This window comes from Solanum stenotomum, chromosome 12 (assembly GCF_019186545.1).
Source record: "Solanum stenotomum isolate F172 chromosome 12, ASM1918654v1, whole genome shotgun sequence".
Classification (NCBI taxonomy): Eukaryota; Viridiplantae; Streptophyta; class Magnoliopsida; order Solanales; family Solanaceae; genus Solanum; species Solanum stenotomum.
The window spans coordinates 48,759,162-48,774,540 of record NC_064293.1 but is presented as its reverse complement, the minus strand read 5'-3'; the positions used below and the strand labels follow the sequence as shown (position 1 = coordinate 48,774,540).

Here is a 15,379-nt window from a genome sequence, read left to right as displayed (position 1 = left end):
AAAATCGCTGACACAACAACGATTTTTTAACTCTAATTTTTTTCCTCCACCTAATATCGCTGCTGTGGCAGCGTTTTAATAGAAAAAAAAAAATTGGCAGCTTTTTGTAAAAAAAATTTTTTGGAAAATCGCTGCCCTGGCAGCGTTTTCCTTAATTTTTTTTTTCAAAAATCTTTTCTTAATTAGACTGCCTTTTCAGCGATTTTTGTTAAAAAAATTATTTTTTAATAAAAACACTGCCTTGTTTTCAAAACGAAAAACAATTTAAAAAAATAAAAATTGAAGAGAAACGAATTTAAAAAAAAAAGAAAAAAATTTAACTAAAAAGCTGTCAAGGCAGCAATTTTCAGCCTTTTGACAGCTTTTTTACAAAAATAAATAAATATATATATATATATCTTGAAATCGCTGCCTTGGCAGCGATTTTTGTAGAAATATTCTTTTATTTTATTTTTTGAAATTTCGGTCAACTAGTCAACATCTGATGGTAAATTTCTTTTAATTTTTTTTAAATCGCTGCCCGTGCAGCGTTTTTGCGATTTCAAAAATTAGATGTTGACTAGTTGATAGAAATTTTAAAAAAAATAAATCAAAAGAATTTTTTTAAAAAAAAATAGTTCCACCAAAAGCACTGCCAAGACAGCGATTTCTAAAAAAAAAAAAAAAATTCCACAAAATTTATAATAACGCTGCAACAGCAGCAATTTAAAAACAAATAATTAACGCCAAAAAAATAAAATAAATTTGCTTTTATAATAACGTTGTAATTACCATCAGATAAATAAATAGCAAAAACGCTGCATGGGCAGCGATTTAAAAAAAAATAAAAGAAATTTACCATCAGATGTTGACTAGTTGACAAAAATTTCAAAAAATAAAATAAAATAAAAGAATATTTCTACAGAAATCGCTGCCAAGGCAACGATTTCAAGATATATATATATATATATTTTTGTAAAAAAGCTGTCAAAAGGCTGAAAATTGCTGCCTTGACAGCTTTTTAGTTAAATTTTTTTCTTTTTTTTTTAAAAATTCGTTTCTCTTCAATTTTTATTTTTTAAAATTGTTTTTCATTTTGAAAACAAGGCAGTGTTTTTATTAAAAAATAATTTTTTTAACAAAAATCGCTGAAAAGGCAGTCTAATTAAGAAAAGATTTTCGAAAAAAAAAAATTAAGGAAAACGCTGCTAGGGCAGCGATTTTTCAAAAAAAAGTTTTTACAAAAAGCTGCCAAATTTTTTTTTTCTATGAAAACGCTGCCATAGCAACGATATTAGGTGGAGGAAAAAAATTAGAGTTAAAAAATCGCTATTGTGCCAGCGATTTTAGTGAAAAAAAAAATTAGACAAAAATCGCTGCCCTGGCAGCTATTTTATTTTAATGGAGTACACGGCGTTAATATGTGTCAGAGGAAAATCGCTCCGACAGGAGTGATTTTGCCGTTTTGGTTTTAAAAAAATATGATGTGCCTTTTTGGAATTTTTGGCAATTTTTTTTGCCTTTTTGGCTCCGGACTCTATATATATATATTTTTTTATATATATATTTTACCTTAGTCGAGTTTCTATCCTAAACAATATCTTACCTTCTTATGACAGGAATAAAACAACATATACACCACTCTTATTATTATTGTTGTTATAGCATTTAGAACAATTTATAATCAAATGTTTTCACAAGTGTGTATTGAGGAGTCATTCGCACTCTAATGTCTTTATTTTTGGATAATAATTAATTTTTGGCCGTCAACTCATTAAAAAGAGTAATATATGTGCATATTTGATCCAAATCTAACATTGTCCAAAAGAGTAATTCTTCAAGGGCTATCTATGTAAGCTTTTTAAATAGGGACAAAATTTAATATATGGGAATATTTATATATGTTGCTAATAACATTTCTAGAAACACAGTTATAAAATCATTAATAATTAATAAATTCATCTACTATTAACGGAAAGATATATCATAGTTTGCAAAACAAAAGAGGATAGTATCTTATTATCTTTATATAAAATTGTTAATTCTCTCTCAATATTTAAATTTCAAAATAAATAAAAGAGCAAAACAATTTGTATAAACGATTATACGTCTCATTAGCCGTCACATAAAAGGAAGGAAGTACCTAATCTATATGGAGTACAAACTAGAAAACCTAGTTCAACTCACAACACATTTAGCATTGGTAATTTGATCATACTCAATGAGATTGTCTTTGAAATTTTGAAAAGAATTCGTGCATCTCTAATGCAATTTAGATGTGTTTCGAAATACTTTTGTTACCTTATATCAGAATCCTCAATCATTAAAGCACATCACAAAAATTTGATCGCACAATTTCACCACATAATTTTTACTCCAAAAATTATCATTTATAATTTATCAAGATTTAGCTAATTGCCCCATATTGTACTTGGATTAGCCATATTTCCGTACTCTTCACAATATGCAATTGTTGTCTATCAACGGCATATTTTATGTATGAAACTATAATGCGGTGGCAATTCAAGTTAATTAATGGCCTAAAATCAAATATAAATCGGATGCCTAACTTTTTTTTTCTTTTTCTTTTTATTTTTGAAATCCAAATTATTTCTTTCTTTTTAATGAAAAAGCTTTAGTTTATATACCAATTTTTTTTTTAATCTTGTGGTCTTAAATATGTTATGTGGAAGTTAAATTTAAAAATTGACAAAAAGAAAGAAACATTCTTTAATGCTTCGAAACAAACTAAAAGAAAGACAAAATATAATTTATTTTTAGTTAAAAATACTTATATATATATATATATATTATACACTTTTACACAATATGTATATCACTGGTGTACATGATGTGTATATTTCGATCATATTGGTAAATTAATGGCCGGACAATAAATATCCTTTAACGACGTTTGTCAGTAAGGCCCATTACGACATTTCCTGAACATCAAGGCCCATCATGTTATTTCCTACCCATGAAGCCCACTACGTGGACCGTCATGATTCACTAATCGCAACAGCTTCATTCTCCCTTTTTTTTCCTTCTTTTTTTTGAGAAAGACAGCTTCAATCTCACCCTAATCTGCTGGAGAATCAGCTGAATTTCACCGATTCATCACATTTCTGCTTCAATATTCATGGTAAGTTCCTCTATCTGATCTGTATCGTTCTGGACGCGCCACCTAAGTCCAAATGAAAATTTGTTGTGAAAATATGCCTTAGGTGCATTTTGATGCGTCCTTGGTATGCCCATTTATTACTTTTTTGGTATTCTTCAGAGGATTTTTATTGCTAATTTGTAGTTTCAGAGATGTGGCTTAAGGTTAATTTTAACTGATCGAATGGCCATTGTATTCCTATAAAGAAGAATGATGAGGAACCCTAAATTATATTTGGCTAGCACATGTGGGTATTGATTTTGATCTTATTTGATGCCTGGATAAGTTGTTAAGGATAGCTGTTGCTTCATTAATCTGCTTTCATTGAAAAATTTTGGGTTATTTTTTGAGATTTGAGTATGTTAGGGGTTATGCAAGTTCATATTTTGAACCTAACTTCCTTATCAGAACTCTCTAATTCATATATCCTGTAGCTTCTTTTCTCTGTTTGTGTGTGCTTTTAACTTTGTAGTTTAGAATGAGTTATATTTTTTTTTTTCTAGAATGAGTTATATGTATATAGATTAATAAGGAGTTTATGTAGTCTTCCATTGTACTTGGAATTAAGCCCTTTCAAGGTAAGCTTCTTTTTTTCACGGAAAAGAAAAGTTTTTTACTCTTATTACTTTTGAAGGCTTATGTAATTATTTGAGAGAGGTAGATGTAAATTAAATTAGTACCTAAACTTTGAAAACAGTTAGTGGAAGATGTCTTGCATCAGAGTTTCCTCCCTTCCCCTCCCCCACCCCAGGACACGGACACATACACATCAAAAGGAGGATATGGTTTTTGTTTCTTCCCCTATTGCGCAATTCCCTTAGCATCAAGTATTTTAACAATCTATTTTCTGAATAATTTTGGAGATGTTACTGTTACTCTCTTCTTATGTTTCCATTCAATCAACTCTGCTTCGGTGAATTTAGCAAAGTGTACCCCATCTAAAGCCTGGAAAAGAGGTGGGTTGTGGATGATCTCCTAGAACAGTTGAAACCGAGTATTTTGCAATCATGATGTATAGACCCATCGCTTAGTGCAGTACAATACAATCTTTTACCTTTGTGATTATGCGTGCTCAATCTCGCCTCTTATGAGGCTAAAATTACTTATGTATGGCATGTTTCTTCTAACAGGCACCTATAAAGGGCCTTCTTTCTCTGCAACGGACTGCATTAGCTCAACGTTCTAGTGAAAGATGGGGCCTATATGGTAGGTTATTTAGCACTCAGGCTGCATCAACTGCTAGCACTCCCCAACCTACACCCCCACCCCCACCTCCCGAGAGGACTCACTTTGGTGGCCTTAAAGATGAGGATCGTATTTTCACAAATCTCTACGGATTGCATGACCCTTACCTCAAAGGTGCCATGAAGCGAGGAGATTGGTACAGAACAAAAGATCTTGTCATCAAGGGTTCTGACTGGATCGTGAATGAAATGAAGAAATCTGGTCTTCGAGGACGTGGTGGTGCTGGTTTTCCATCTGGTCTCAAATGGTCCTTCATGCCAAAGACAACAGATGGCCGTCCTTCATATCTTGTCGTCAATGCTGATGAAAGTGAACCTGGAACCTGTAAAGACAGGGAAATCATGCGGCATGACCCACACAAGTTGTTGGAAGGCTGTCTGATTGCAGGAGTGGGGATGAGGGCTAAAGCTGCTTATATTTATATCAGGGGAGAGTATGTGAATGAAAGGAAGAGCCTTCAGAAGGCTAGACAAGAAGCCTATGAAGCTGGATTGTTGGGGAAAAATGCTTGTGGATCTGGTTATGATTTTGACGTATATATTCATTTTGGTGCTGGTGCCTATATTTGTGGTGAAGAGACAGCTCTTCTGGAGAGCCTTGAGGGCAAACAAGGCAAACCAAGATTGAAGCCTCCATTTCCAGCTAATGCAGGACTATATGGATGTCCAACAACTGTCACAAATGTTGAAACAGTAGCTGTTTCACCAACCATCTTAAGGCGTGGGCCGGAGTGGTTTGCTAGTTTTGGCCGGAAGAATAATGCCGGGACAAAGCTGTTTTGCATCTCAGGCCATGTTAACAAGCCCTGCACAGTTGAAGAGGAAATGAGTATTTCATTGAAGGAGCTGATAGAGAGGCACTGTGGTGGTGTTCGTGGAGGATGGGACAATTTGCTTGCTGTTATACCAGGAGGTTCATCTGTTCCATTGCTTCCCAAGAACATATGTGAGGATGTACTTATGGATTTTGATGCACTCAAAGCTGTGCAGTCAGGGTTGGGGACTGCTGCTGTAATTGTCATGGACAAATCAACTGATGTTGTAGATGCAATTGCAAGGCTCTCGTACTTCTATAAGCACGAGAGCTGTGGTCAATGTACACCATGTAGGGAAGGCACAGGGTGGCTTTGGATGATCATGGAAAGAATGAAGGTTGGCAATGCAAAGTTGGAAGAGATTGACATGCTCCAAGAGGTGACAAAACAGATTGAGGGGCATACCATTTGTGCCTTGGGTGATGCTGCTGCTTGGCCAGTGCAGGGTCTTATTAGGCACTTTAGACCAGAGCTAGAAAGGAGGATCAGGGAGCACGCAGAGAGAGAGCTACAACAGGCGGCTGCTGCTTGATTTTTTTAAAAGGTTGGTTCTTAAACTTTTGTTACATTTACATTGTAGTGTTGATAGTAACCATGGATCATCATCTTAATAAAACATTCATCTAAAAAAATTTATTCGTTGCATGCTGTAAACTTTAATAAAGTGAAATTGGTTTGCAAACTCTTTATATCTAGTCCCCTTTTTTTGTTGGGATAATGGGTCTTTTTTTATGCTCTTATTGTTTGGATTGTCAAAGATCATAGTAACATATACAAAATACTCCAAGCCCAAGGTACACCTCTCGGGAACTTTATCTCCTGCCCTTTTGTAGTACTACTGACCTCTCGCTAGACCAATGCAACTTCAATTATTTCTGTCATGACAAAGAAGTACCAAAATTCAAAATTTCCTTCCCAACCCAGTGAAAGCAACTCTTCTTTTGACCAATATAAGGAGAAACAAACCCAAAAAAAAAAAAAGGAGCAGGAACAGTCATAACACTGGCGACTTTAGTGGATGTTGCATGACAACCCTGTGCATGGGGATGTGTTCTTTGATCACTGAAATTGAGGGACACGCCTCTCCAAAAATTAAGAAATTAATGAAAAAAAGCTTGAAAGGTGTGCCTGTAGTTATAATCTAATTGAAATAGCAAAATGATCTAAAAAGCTCTGCGATCTTCAACATTTTGCATGTTCCATCTTCACGTATGAAGTTAAATATACTCGTCAATAGTCACATCCTATTGAATTGCTACACAGAGCCTCTGTAACCAGCTCTGCCTTTGACAAATTTAAGCATACACACTTCACCGCTCTGATCATTGTTGGTACAATGCTATAATAGATTGATTCCTCCCCACCACCCCTGCCTTCCCCATTGGTCATGTCCCTCAAATATTGATTTTCATACTTAAGGGTCTGAATAATTAAATTACTTGTATGTGTCATGGCATGGCTATTTCATAATTGTTTCATGTCTCTGCTTTTCAGTTTGCTGTTTGATACCATGGAATAAATTTTGAGAAGTACCAGAAGTATGAATGTGGGAGGGGAAAGCAGGACGCAGAGCTTCCCTATATCCAGCCGCTTTTTATTGTCAAACTTGTGTAAAACTATTGTTACATTGTTGGCCCAATGGGCAATTTATGTTTCAGAGCTGGTACATCTAATGTCTTAATGTTTCCTTACATTATCATTGCCATGGCTTTGATAGTTGAAAGATGCTTCAATATTTGTCATGTTGAATAAGAGCTACACTTTGGAAATTCCAATCTTCCCCATTAACAGCTTTTGTACTTTTGGCCTCGAAATTCCTTATCTGCTCATAGTCTTACGCTCTTACTCCCACTTAGATGTCACATCTTTGAGAAATGATCAAATACTGCAGGGAATGCTGTGAATTACTCAACCGAGGTATTAGATCGGTTGCTTCGTTGTATATGAAGCTGACAACTCTATCTTCTCTCATTTTGCGGGTGAGATTCAACTAAAAAAAAATTGACCAACATTTTAAATGTATTATTTTTAAAATTTGATATGAAAAATAATTACGTTCTATTAAATAATATTTGAATATCTAATGTTTATTAAAAAGAGTTTGCTAAAGACTGTCATTTATTAAGTTTTTGGTGAATTTAGTTGTTTACATACTTGTTTTGTCATGAACATAACTAATCTAAAACCAGTATGTAATCTAAAGGAACATGTGCAATGTGTGACATTTATGTCTTTATATTACTAGGGAAAATTAAATAGATGACATGGTAACAGATGCGTTCTATTGAAACTTCTATTTACATAAAATGTAGGTCAGCAACTAGGGATAATTGAGAACTGATAGCGCCTATCTGAAACCAAAAAAAGATGGAGCTTGTTCGAAAACAATTAAATTAGCAGCGCCACTTAACTGACATACAGTTATAGGTTTCATCCCAGAATCTCTCCAGTTGATGCACAATGACCACGAGACAGGAAATATCATGTGGAACTTATTCCAGTTACTGAAATTCTGCAAGGAGAGAAGCTCAATGGCAGCCGATTCCCTTTCATTTGTATTGGAGAGGTGATGCACAATTTAGGCTCCAACTCCACACCAAGAAAGCAATAGTTAGATGCATGCACAGACAATTCAGAGACCATCNTATGTCTTTATATTACTAGGGAAAATTAAATAGATGACATGGTAACAGATGCGTTCTATTGAAACTTCTATTTACATAAAATGTAGGTCAGCAACTAGGGATAATTGAGAACTGATAGCGCCTATCTGAAACCAAAAAAAGATGGAGCTTGTTCGAAAACAATTAAATTAGCAGCGCCACTTAACTGACATACAGTTACAGGTTTCATCCCAGAATCTCTCCAGTTGATGCACAATGACCATGAGACAGGAATTATCATGTGGAACTTACTCCAGTTACTGAAATTCTGCAAGGAGAGAAGCTCGGTGGCAGCAGATTCCCTTTCATTTGTATTGGAGAGGTGATGCACAATTTAGATTCCAACTCCACACCAAGAAAGCAATTGTTAGATGCATGCACAGACAATTCAGAGACCATCATTGGGGGCACAAATGCATTGTTAGATGAGAGCTCAAGGCTTTGACCCTGACAAAACCAGTTGGCAACTTCCCTTTTACCAGGTTGTTGCCTATGAAGCAACCTCCATATCATGGTTGGACTGCAAGCCACATTCAAGTCTGATTGCTGATATAAGCTCAGGAGATATTGACATCAGTTCCTTTTGCTCTCTGCTGTTTCTCGAATTTCTGGTGTCATTTCCATTAGAAGCACCACGCTCTCCACCTGGTCCCCAACCTCTATACAATATGACTTTGCTTGGCTCTTGAGAAACAAGAACAGCACCTGTAGCTTGCTGCAGTAAGTGTCGAAAGATAGGCTTTCAGTGAATATGGGGGTGGTGCCAAATTAAACGAGCAACTAAAATAGCCAATAAACAAACCTCCAGCTTAAAAACCACCTCCCTAACTGAAGTCCCTTTTGCCCTTCCTTTGACATTCACAATCGCAAGAGGATACTTCTTAAAGTGTTCTTTAATATTTTTTGCAACTCCAGTAACAATATTGCTCCTCCCTGATATAAAGGTGCAGAGGAAGACAAAGTTTAAGGTCAGGAGTAGCCAAGACTGCTTACGGGAAAGAAAGATCAGCAACATGAAACGCAGAAAATGCGGAATTCCCAATCGCATCAAATAAATTTCTCCTGCTCTTTCAAGGTGAAAACTAAAACTAAATGCGTCCCAGTTTACCATCAGGTCCACCACAAGTGAAATATTCTAATATCCCAAAACCAAATCTCATAACAATGAGGATTTGAGTGAATGTCCAACTCAGTGAAAGCTAAAGCTTGCAGCGTCATCTCACTTAAGATGGAAACTCCCCACAGTTGGCAAAAGGTTAATGCTTTGCAACTCTATACAACAGACTACACCACGGTAGGAGGAATATAGAGAAAATAAAAGAGGTTCTCATTACCAACAGCAAGCACTGGTTGCTTCTTCATCTTGAGGGCTTGTTTTCTGAGAAGCAACCTCTCCCTGTTGGAAAGCTGTACTTTTCTGGTAGGCATCCCTTCGGACCTACTCCGGGTGGATCTAAGTGCTTGTTGAGGTTTTACAGAAGGAAGTTGAGACACCTCCTTTTTATTGTCAACTTCCCGAGGTTTGTTGAAACTTCTGGTCTCAGAAAAGTGGATCTTAACTTCTCCCTAGAATCAATGAGAAAAGCATCCAATTTTGTTTACCATTAACCTTGTGATGGAAAAGAAATAGAGTGTAATAATTGTGAAGAGAAAACGAAGTTTACCCTGGAAGACTTGGAAACAGATTCACTCACTGCACTGCCAAATGTTTTTTGATCCACGTTCACATTGAACATACTTTTCGATTTGATTGATGAAATAGATTGATGCTGAGGTTGAATTGTATCACCCACAGCCTCAACCTTGCCCTCATATTGGAAAAAAGGATCAATTGGAAATTCTTGCTGAGAATTGTGGTCGGTGTCTGAGGAATCACTTGATAATTCTTTCTGAGAACTGGGGTCAGTGTCTTCTGCAGCATCCCCAGAATCCTGAATATAAAAGCTAAATAAGCTTCTCTCTATCAATACACACTGCAGAAGAGAAAAAGATGCAAGAAATGATACTACAGAGAATGTGAGGACCACATACAGATGAAACATTTAACCATTGATTGATATCAAGCATTTTGAACATATTTCATAATAGGCATAGCGCCTTTTTTCCATATTGCTCAGTACTCATCTAAAAATGTTTGATTCTAGAAGGATTGTTTTTACAATGATATTCAGCATGTGGTTAGGTAGCAGGAACACCTATGACAGATAGAAAAGGTTACAAACAGCAAATTCCTTAAACTACAAATTTGGGTCATGTGGGCAGCTATGTTGACTTATCATTAATTATGATGACTAAAGAAGACAATGACACAGGATTCTACAACCAAGTTTTCATACGTGAAAATAAGAATGCGGGTAGTTATATGTCCACAATCCGTCTTAACTCCAGATCCATCCATCTCTTAAACATAGGTATTAACTACACATGTTGTCCTAATAAACTTAATGAAAGCATAAAGAAATGCCTACGACTTGAAGGCAAGTTGTTTGTGCCTATTAGGGTATCTGAAAGACTTCTGAAGGTGACACTCTAGCTTGTACCTTATATATAGCTGATAAAGGATCTCAAATCCAACAAGCATCAAAGATATGAGAAGCAACGGAAACATAAATTGTTCCTTCAACAGTAACAGAATATAGTGTACAATAAATGGATTAATTTTCACCTCAGTAGGACTTGCTAAACTAGACTGGTAATTAGTTCCGCCTGCAGCATCAGATATTCCCGTCACTGGTACCTGCCTATCAACTATATCCGGAGACTGAATATGAACCATATCCTCATTTTTGGCCTGAATCAAAGCAAATCGTGCAACATTTCAATATAATTCAGAAATGAGCTAGTAACTGGAACACAAAAATCAAAGCAACTCCAATAAGGTAAGATAACGCACCAACCGTGACTGCAAAACCTCTATATTTTGTGTAAGCTTTAAGACATGTAATTTCAACGACTGCATCAGAAAACAAAGTAAAAGAAAGATGAGCAGTGGAAGAGTTTTGGCAGAAGCATCAGAAAGAAAGACGAGAAACCTCACAAGGGTAGAGAAGCTTACAGACTGTCATTCAAAATGGTTCACCTGCACCTCAACTCAAATGTGTTGCAGAAATACATTGATACTTTTTCGTTATTTTCCTTCCTTTTTTTTTTTATGGTAAAGGTACAGTGATAATAATAGAAGGAAAAACATCTCTAGAAACAAGTGCCAGCAAATTTAACTAGTTGTGAGAACAAGAATTAGAAACAGATACATAACAAATGGAAGTTGCCTTCATTAATAAAAAAACATCAAAGTACCAACACATAAGCTATTCCTTATGTTGAGTTACGTAGTTAAATGTCTAGATTGGTTAAAGGCTTACAAAGTGGTTTATCGAGGTCTTGGATTACTAGTTAAATGTCTAGATTGGTTAAAGGCTTCCAAAGTGGTTTATCGAGGTCTTGGATTACTCCAAAGTCTAAGCATGACCATACGATTTGGGGCTGAAAGCTCAAATTCTTTCACATGGTACTAGAGATAACCTTTGTAAGTCTATCATTGCACCCGAATCAGGTTACACATGCAAGACGGTGTTGAGTTATATGGTTGTCGCACTTGGGCTGAGCAAGAATTTCCAATGGAGTCCATAAAAAGATGGGCTAGACGTTGGATTCTTTCACAGCTAAACTTACCATGATTCCTTTTTAACCAAAACCCTCATGTTTATACCTAGACGTTTAAATGACTCGACATACTTCCACGAACAAAAGTGGATCACATAAAATAATACGATTTTGATACTGAGTGACAAAGTTGATTATTCTTCAGACCACATGAGGAAAGTTTTTTTTGGAGATTTTCCTTTTTTCGAGTAAAGTTGGTTTCTTTCTATGCATTCTAACTCTGAAATTGGCTGGGATAAGTTACATTTCAATTCTGCAACTCTTTCTTCTAGTCTTTTAGTAGAAAGTGAGATGTATAGCTGCAATGATATTTAAGCGGGTAAATCAGACCGTTTGAATTTTTTTTTTGAGATTAACAAAAGAATCAGAATGTTAGATTTTGAATGGAAGGAGAGAAAAGTATAGCTGATAAAGGGATCATATCTACTTCAAATTTTAAAACCATGCCAAAGTCAATTACTAAAATAAAGAGGTATTATATCTGGAAACTTCTAGAAGCATTTACTGGCACCTTAACTACTAGAATATTACCTGACGTCGCTGAGCCTCTATAGAGCGCTTCATTGCTTCTCTTTTACTTAGAAGAGTCTGAGGCCTCAACGAAGCAGGCCTTTCATAGTTCTTCCCTCGGTACACAATGATTGCATGACCCTTATTAACTAGCTCAACAGCAACTAGTATTCCCCCACTCTCTGCCTCTAACATCCTAGCTATTTGGTGGACCTCTTCAATGGTTTTCCGCCCGGTTATTACCTTTACCAATTCCCTATACTTCCAATGAAGGTGCATGTTCTCGACTGTTCCATCAAAGACTCCCCGCCTACCTGCGCATGAGCAGAGAAATACATGAGTCAACTTCCATAAATTTGTTGGCAAAAGAAATAGGTTTGCAGTACAGAGGCACTCACCAAGAAGTAAGAAAGGCTTCATTCTCAAGCCAATCTTCCTCAACATGAATCTTTCTTCTTCAGTTATTCCCTCTTTATCCATATCAGATTGTTGTGGCACCTCATCCTCCTCAAGCTCCAGAAGGAGGTTCTCTGCCTCGGCTTTCTTTTCCAATGCCTGGCATGAAAACATAAAACATTCAAACATAAATATTAGAATCTGCAAGTGGACAGACGCAACCATTATGAACACATACAGTGGTTAATTTATCTGCAGTTCTCTCGATAGCAGCTTCCATGGAAGTAAGTTTCTTTTTTTCTTGGACACCTTTCTGGTTAATTCTGCGTGCATGTCCATCATCAGAAACACTTCCCGTAGTGGATTGTTTCCTTTCCTTAGCATTTGCTACTGATGAATTAAAACCATTCCGTTTTTCCTCTTCAAAAACTTGCTTTCTCCGTTCTTCTATTGCTGAAGAGACCGCAGAGGGCAAGAAGTCCTTCCCTCGGTAGAAGACAATAAATTCCCTATCCCTCGAGAGCAAGGTTCCTCCAGTCAGCCACTGCAAAGTTTACTTTCATGTGAAACACAATAGGATAAGTTTTACAATGTATAATCAGTTTCTAGAAAAGACCAAAGTGTTGCATAAAAACAAAATTATTTCATCAAAGGACTAAACTAATTTCACAAACTTTAAGCTCTTCCGCCATCAGTTCACTGTTAGTGTTCTGAACTCCTCTTTTGACGGCAACTTTTGCAATTTCACATTTCTCCCAAAGCTTCACAATTGTAGCAGCCAATCCTTGGAGTTTTCTGTTTCTCCCTGACAAAAATACATGAGCAAGTATCACAAGTGTTTTCTAGTTAAACAACAGTCTGAAATCAGATTAAACTTACCTAATACAAAATGGCAAGGCAAAGGTCGACCAAGTCTCCTCAGTGTTGTCATTTCATCATTTGTCAATTTAGGTTTTACTCCATAAGGAAGTAGACGGAAAGGTCTCTTGTACCCAGGGACTATAGCTGGCAAAAGATCTGCATCGATAGGCAGTGGCTCACAACCCCACCAATCGGTAAAGCGAGGACCAAGTCCTTCCAGCAACTTGTCTGCTTCTTCAGTATGTTCTGCCTCTCCAGGCAATTCAAATCGGACTCTGTCTGGAGAACCTACACCCTGGATTACACGTGGAGGAGATTTTCTGTCCGATGCATCAGGTTTTACCGCATCTGTGCCAGATGAGTTAGTCATATGCTCTTCCGTACCCATGAACAAGTCCGGGGTAGCATCTTGTGCACTGTTATTCTCGAAGCTAATTTCAGAGAAATAAGGATACTTGTAATCAGCTCCTCGATACAAAATTATATTACTTCCAGATCTCCAGATAACAAGACCTCCAGTTTTCTTCTGTGAATATTTAAATAAGCCAAAGTAATGATAAGAATTATGGCAGAGGTGTACTGCACATTAAAACTAACTTACGAGGTATGAATTCTACCTATGAAAAAGCAATACGGTTAAAAACCAAACCATTATAATTCTTGATAAGTAAACTCATGTCATATGGAGCATAACATATCTGAGACATCCAAAGGAAACGTAAATTCATATACTCAGAATTAGTGATATAGAAAAGTGCAAGGCAAACAACCATAGGTATACAAGGATCAGTAAACCACCTGCATACATTCTTCAAATTAACTCATGTCCTCTTATGCAAATTAACTCACTTCCTTTAATTGAATATGCAACACAGAGGGATCAAGAAATTGCCAAAGTGAATCTGTTCAAATTATTTTCTTACATTAATCTACACAGGAAAATCTTGGAAAAGTCTCAAATGAGTTCATCCAATAAAAACAAACCCAAGAATGCAGTTTCAATTTCTTTAAACTATGACAATTGAGCATTGGGGTGTAAGTATTAACCTCTAACAACTCATGAGTCCTCTTCATATTCAACCTACATATGTCCTCACACGTAATTTTAACGAGCTCCATACGTCTCCATCTTTCATGAATACCATTCACAATCCCCTCGGTAATCCCAGCTTTTCCAATCTTCAACTTTTTCCTGAGCGCAATCCCAACTGTCCTCAGCCTCCTCAATTCCTCAGCTGGTAAAGTAAGCTCCGCCAAACTTGGTGCTCTCTCTTTCTTATACTCCTTATTCTTTAACCTCTCTTTCTCCTTCTCTTTCAAGAACTCATCCCTCAATTCATGAAACTTCTGTATAGAGTTCCCTAAACCAGGCTGCGGTACTGGGTTTTCAGGCGTACTCCAACTAGTGTCAAGTGTGTGACCCACACGGTACTTGGGTAGTTGCGTAGGCAAAGGAACAAAAATTTGACCGGGTGAGTTAGCAGTGGGATTAGAACTCGAAGCATTTTCTTGGGTTTCATGATTCTTGGGTTCTTCAACAAATCCAAGACTGCGTAGCTTGTCGGCGATTCTTCGGATGGCGGATTCCGGTAAAGTTTCAGTATCAGGGGATGTGGCGAAAACAGGAAGGGTATTACGAGGAAAGAAGGGTTTTAGGGAAAAAGAGGGTGTAGTAGAGAAGAGGGAATGTGATGGTGAGGGGTTTAAGAGGGTTTTAGAAGGGTTTATGGGATGGAAGTTGCAGAAAGGAAGCAACATTGGTGTTGGGGAAGATGATGCTATCCTTACATTGACAGATATTTTTAGCCCCTAGGCACTGTAGTGGCCACTGGATACCTATTTATATTAAGTTAATTAATGATATGATTTATATAAATAACTTTTAAAACTTATTAATCATAATTATACGATATGCAATTTTATTTTATTTTAATTTGTTATTTTTAAATAATTATTTAATCAATTGTTAAGTTTCTGACATTTAAAGACTACTAAATCAAATTCATATAAAAGGTTACTTTGTTTTCATAGCTTCAACTCCTGATATGTGACTCTCTTGATAATATAAAATGGGCATTTAAAATTATG

The 15,379-nt window shown here is 36.4% G+C and overlaps 2 protein-coding genes and 1 long non-coding RNA gene across 4 annotated transcripts; 2 read left to right on the top strand and 1 right to left on the bottom strand.

Moving 5' to 3' along the window:
* The first annotated feature begins 2,983 nt into the window (after positions 1-2,983).
* LOC125846553 (NADH dehydrogenase [ubiquinone] flavoprotein 1, mitochondrial) lies at positions 2,984-6,945 on the top strand. The gene is made up of 3 exons (XM_049526067.1): positions 2,984-3,121; positions 4,270-5,742; positions 6,693-6,945. The coding sequence occupies exons 1-2, from the start codon at positions 3,119-3,121 to the stop codon at positions 5,728-5,730; spliced, it is 1,464 nt and encodes a 487-aa protein (XP_049382024.1). The 5' UTR covers positions 2,984-3,118; the 3' UTR covers positions 5,731-5,742; positions 6,693-6,945.
* Positions 6,946-7,316: 371 nt separating this feature from the next.
* Positions 7,317-8,268, top strand: LOC125847695 (uncharacterized). The gene is made up of 2 exons (XR_007444462.1): positions 7,317-7,625; positions 8,045-8,268. It is a non-coding gene; the product is annotated as an uncharacterized LOC125847695 (long non-coding RNA).
* On the bottom strand, positions 7,896-15,083 carry LOC125847694 (CRM-domain containing factor CFM2, chloroplastic). Of its 2 annotated transcripts, none has more exons than XM_049527358.1 (12): positions 14,339-15,083; positions 13,310-13,817; positions 13,105-13,235; positions 12,669-12,974; positions 12,433-12,589; positions 12,056-12,348; positions 10,755-10,814; positions 10,527-10,652; positions 9,526-9,834; positions 9,196-9,427; positions 8,664-8,794; positions 7,896-8,576 (listed from the first exon to the last, which is right to left on the bottom strand). In XM_049527358.1, exons 1-12 carry the CDS (start codon positions 15,047-15,049, stop codon positions 8,352-8,354), a joined length of 3,189 nt encoding a protein of 1,062 aa, XP_049383315.1. In that variant the 5' UTR covers positions 15,050-15,083; the 3' UTR covers positions 7,896-8,351. The 2 variants fall into 2 exon arrangements, with proteins under 2 accessions (XP_049383315.1, XP_049383316.1); XM_049527359.1 differs by having other exon boundaries at positions 9,526-9,792.
* Between the last annotated feature and the right edge of the window lie 296 nt (positions 15,084-15,379).

What these genes read in the sequence shown, in the direction of transcription:
- LOC125847694 (XM_049527358.1), bottom strand. Translation starts at nt 15,049, where the DNA reads ATGTTGCTTCCTTTCTGCAACTTCCATCCCATAAACCCTTCTAAAACC. An exon ending in TAGAGGCTCAGCGACGTCAG is followed by an intron (nt 10,815 to 12,055) that starts GTAATATTCTAG and finishes TTTCTGATGCAG; the next exon opens with TCGTTGAAATTACATGTCTT. An exon ending in CTGTTTCCAAGTCTTCCAGG is followed by an intron (nt 9,428 to 9,525) that starts GTAAACTTCGTT and finishes CATTGATTCTAG; the next exon opens with GGAGAAGTTAAGATCCACTT.